General features: G+C 41.8%; 1 protein-coding gene across 3 annotated transcripts in view; it reads left to right on the top strand.

The window, feature by feature from the left end:
- LOC138045365 (uncharacterized) overlaps nucleotides 1-2,500 on the top strand; it is a 12,081-nt gene that overhangs the window by 7,639 nt on the left and 1,942 nt on the right. For all 3 annotated transcript variants that reach the window (XM_068891827.1, XM_068891828.1, XM_068891830.1), the window contains one exon: nucleotides 817-1,207. In XM_068891827.1, coding sequence (XP_068747928.1) covers nucleotides 817-1,207 — 391 coding nt within the window. The remainder of the gene's footprint in view (nucleotides 1-816; nucleotides 1,208-2,500) is intronic.

Here is a 2,500-nt window from a genome sequence, read left to right as displayed (position 1 = left end):
TTTGCCGTCGTCAGCAAAACAACAACGTGAAATAGCCAAATTTGAGGTTTTTTGAAAACCGTCAGCACTTAAGGATAAATTTTCATTTTCTCCCCTAAATTCAACGTCGTTCCGACCAGTTTCATTCTTGAGGAACTACCACAACCTTGTCATATTACAAAGGTTAAAATAATCACGCAGTGATAGCAATACAGAGAATTTATATATTCAGATGACGTTCTCGTTGCCGTCGCCGTCGTCGTTGCTTAAGTTCTCTACTGATGTCTCAAAACGGCTTGTGGTGTATGGGGCCACCTAAGAAGAAACAGCCACAAGTCAAAAGGAACTTTGCCGAGTGCTGGAAGATGTACAGATGTAGATGTTTTTATTTGCTTTTCTGGCGGTAAATAACTTGGATGTTTAGAAGCGATGAAATCCTCTAAAATTGCATTGCACAGAGCAGTACGCGGCCCTTTTCGCGCTAATGCGTACGGCCCTCATGCGGGAATTTTATCAATAGGGAGCTTAAGCACGCGCGTTTTTGAGACGCGGACAGCAACCGGAAGTGAGCTGTTTTCTCTTTTAACTTGTCTATATTGCTAAGTATCTTTTCTCCATTAGAAGTGATCAGTGTAAAAATCTGGGAGACACCACTGCCCTGGCACGCAAAATGTTCTTTTCCGGTTGCCGTCCGAGTCTCAAAAACGCGCGTGCTTAAGCTCCCTAATAGTTTTACAACGCGCGCGGGGCCGTACGGGCCATATGATAAATGTCTTTATGCACTACTTTTGTTCTGAGATCCTGAAATACGATGGATTCGTTTACTTCTGTTTACAGATCGCGGATAGTGTTTGCGGTTTGTGATCCTTTTAACGAGCTCGAATATGGCCAATGTGTTTTCCAGCCAACTTTGCTTGATGAGGATCAATTCATAGCTTTCCAAGCTGCACAGGAAGTGATGGTGGTTCGCAATCCATGTTACCATGTCGGAGACATCCGTGTTCTGAAATTAGTGAAACACATGCAACAGTACGATCATCTCAACGACTGCATCGTATTTCCTACGAAGGGACGTCGACCTCATGCCGATGAATCTTCGGGAGGTGATCTCGATGGGGACGAGTTCTTCGTAAGTTGGGACTCCCAGCTGATTCCTCAGTGGCGAAGTGCCCCGTTCGACTACTCGTCGAGCAGCCCACTCGACGTCATCCCAAATGCTATTAAACAGGTATAATTTATTTGGAGTTGCATCCAGTTAGAATCTCAAATGCGATGTGCAACGGAATTCATTTCATTTTCAGAAACCCTACCCAACAATCAACTAGGCGCATTCACCTGTTTAGAAACAAAGCCAAAAGGAACCTTCCTTTCCTGTGTTACAAAACACTTGACCGCAAAACAGAAACATCACGATACGAAATCCCAAGACCTTTATGTGGAGTAAAGGTGGGAAAAAACGCCGTCTGATGAAACCAGCTGTGGTACCGTACATGCCACCAACTCTTGCCAAAGAATTCTTGCCACAAAAATCGAGAAGGTGCTGATTTAAGTTCGTGAAAGTCTTGATTGACGGATCAACTACAGCGGAGTAGTACCTCCATGACTCCCCTAACACAACCTAAGCCCTCTGAATCCCTGCCAGTTCCGCGAAACTACTTTACCACAACTGACCACGGGCCACCAATCATCAAAATGTGTTGCGTGACTGTGTCACTGTGTGCTGTCGTTTGTGGAAATGTAGTTGCGTAGGATATTTGTTTTACCGATTAATTTCTGAGTATATTTGAAGTGCCGGTCATAATAGACGAAATGGACTGAAAAATGACCCTCACACCCAGCTGGACAAATTAAACAATTGTCTCTTATAGAGACCTTTATAGAGACCTGAAAAATTCATGCGGCTTCACCGAAAGCCACCACCCTTTTTCAGGTGTCTGCAAGAGACCATTGCTTAATTGTTCAGCTGGTTGCGGGGATCACTTCTCCATTTTATCGTGGCCGGTATGGACACAAAACGCCCACAAACTGAATGATTTCATACAAACTGAATAGAGCACATCAAGCAAACTTAATCAAATGAACGTAAAGTTAATTGTCCTTTTCCGAGTTCATGTCTCCGACGTTTTTCTTACGAAAATTATTTTTCATTCATATGTAAAGTAGAACTAATCACCATCACAAAAACTTCACACTGAGACTCGCTATGAGGAAGAGGTAGACATGAACTCGGAAATGGCCAAATGACACCCGAACTTTATGAGAGGCGTACAAACTTTAAAACTTGTATACAAATCATTAATGACGAACAAGGATACACGGACATAAAAGAAGACATACAAATTTATAATTGGCAGAGCTTACAAACTTATAGGAATGCTAACAAACACAAACTGCTCAAAAACGTAATAAAATGACTAACCTGACTTTAATAAAATTGAAACAAATGTAATGAAATTGTTTTTCACTTAATATAAACTTAGTGTATTTCTTGCAGATTTTAGGACTGTAACCATTTTAAAAT

Source organism: Montipora capricornis, chromosome 4 (assembly GCF_036669925.1).
Source record: "Montipora capricornis isolate CH-2021 chromosome 4, ASM3666992v2, whole genome shotgun sequence".
Classification (NCBI taxonomy): Eukaryota; Metazoa; Cnidaria; class Anthozoa; order Scleractinia; family Acroporidae; genus Montipora; species Montipora capricornis.
This window is presented reverse-complemented; position numbering and strand designations above follow the sequence as displayed.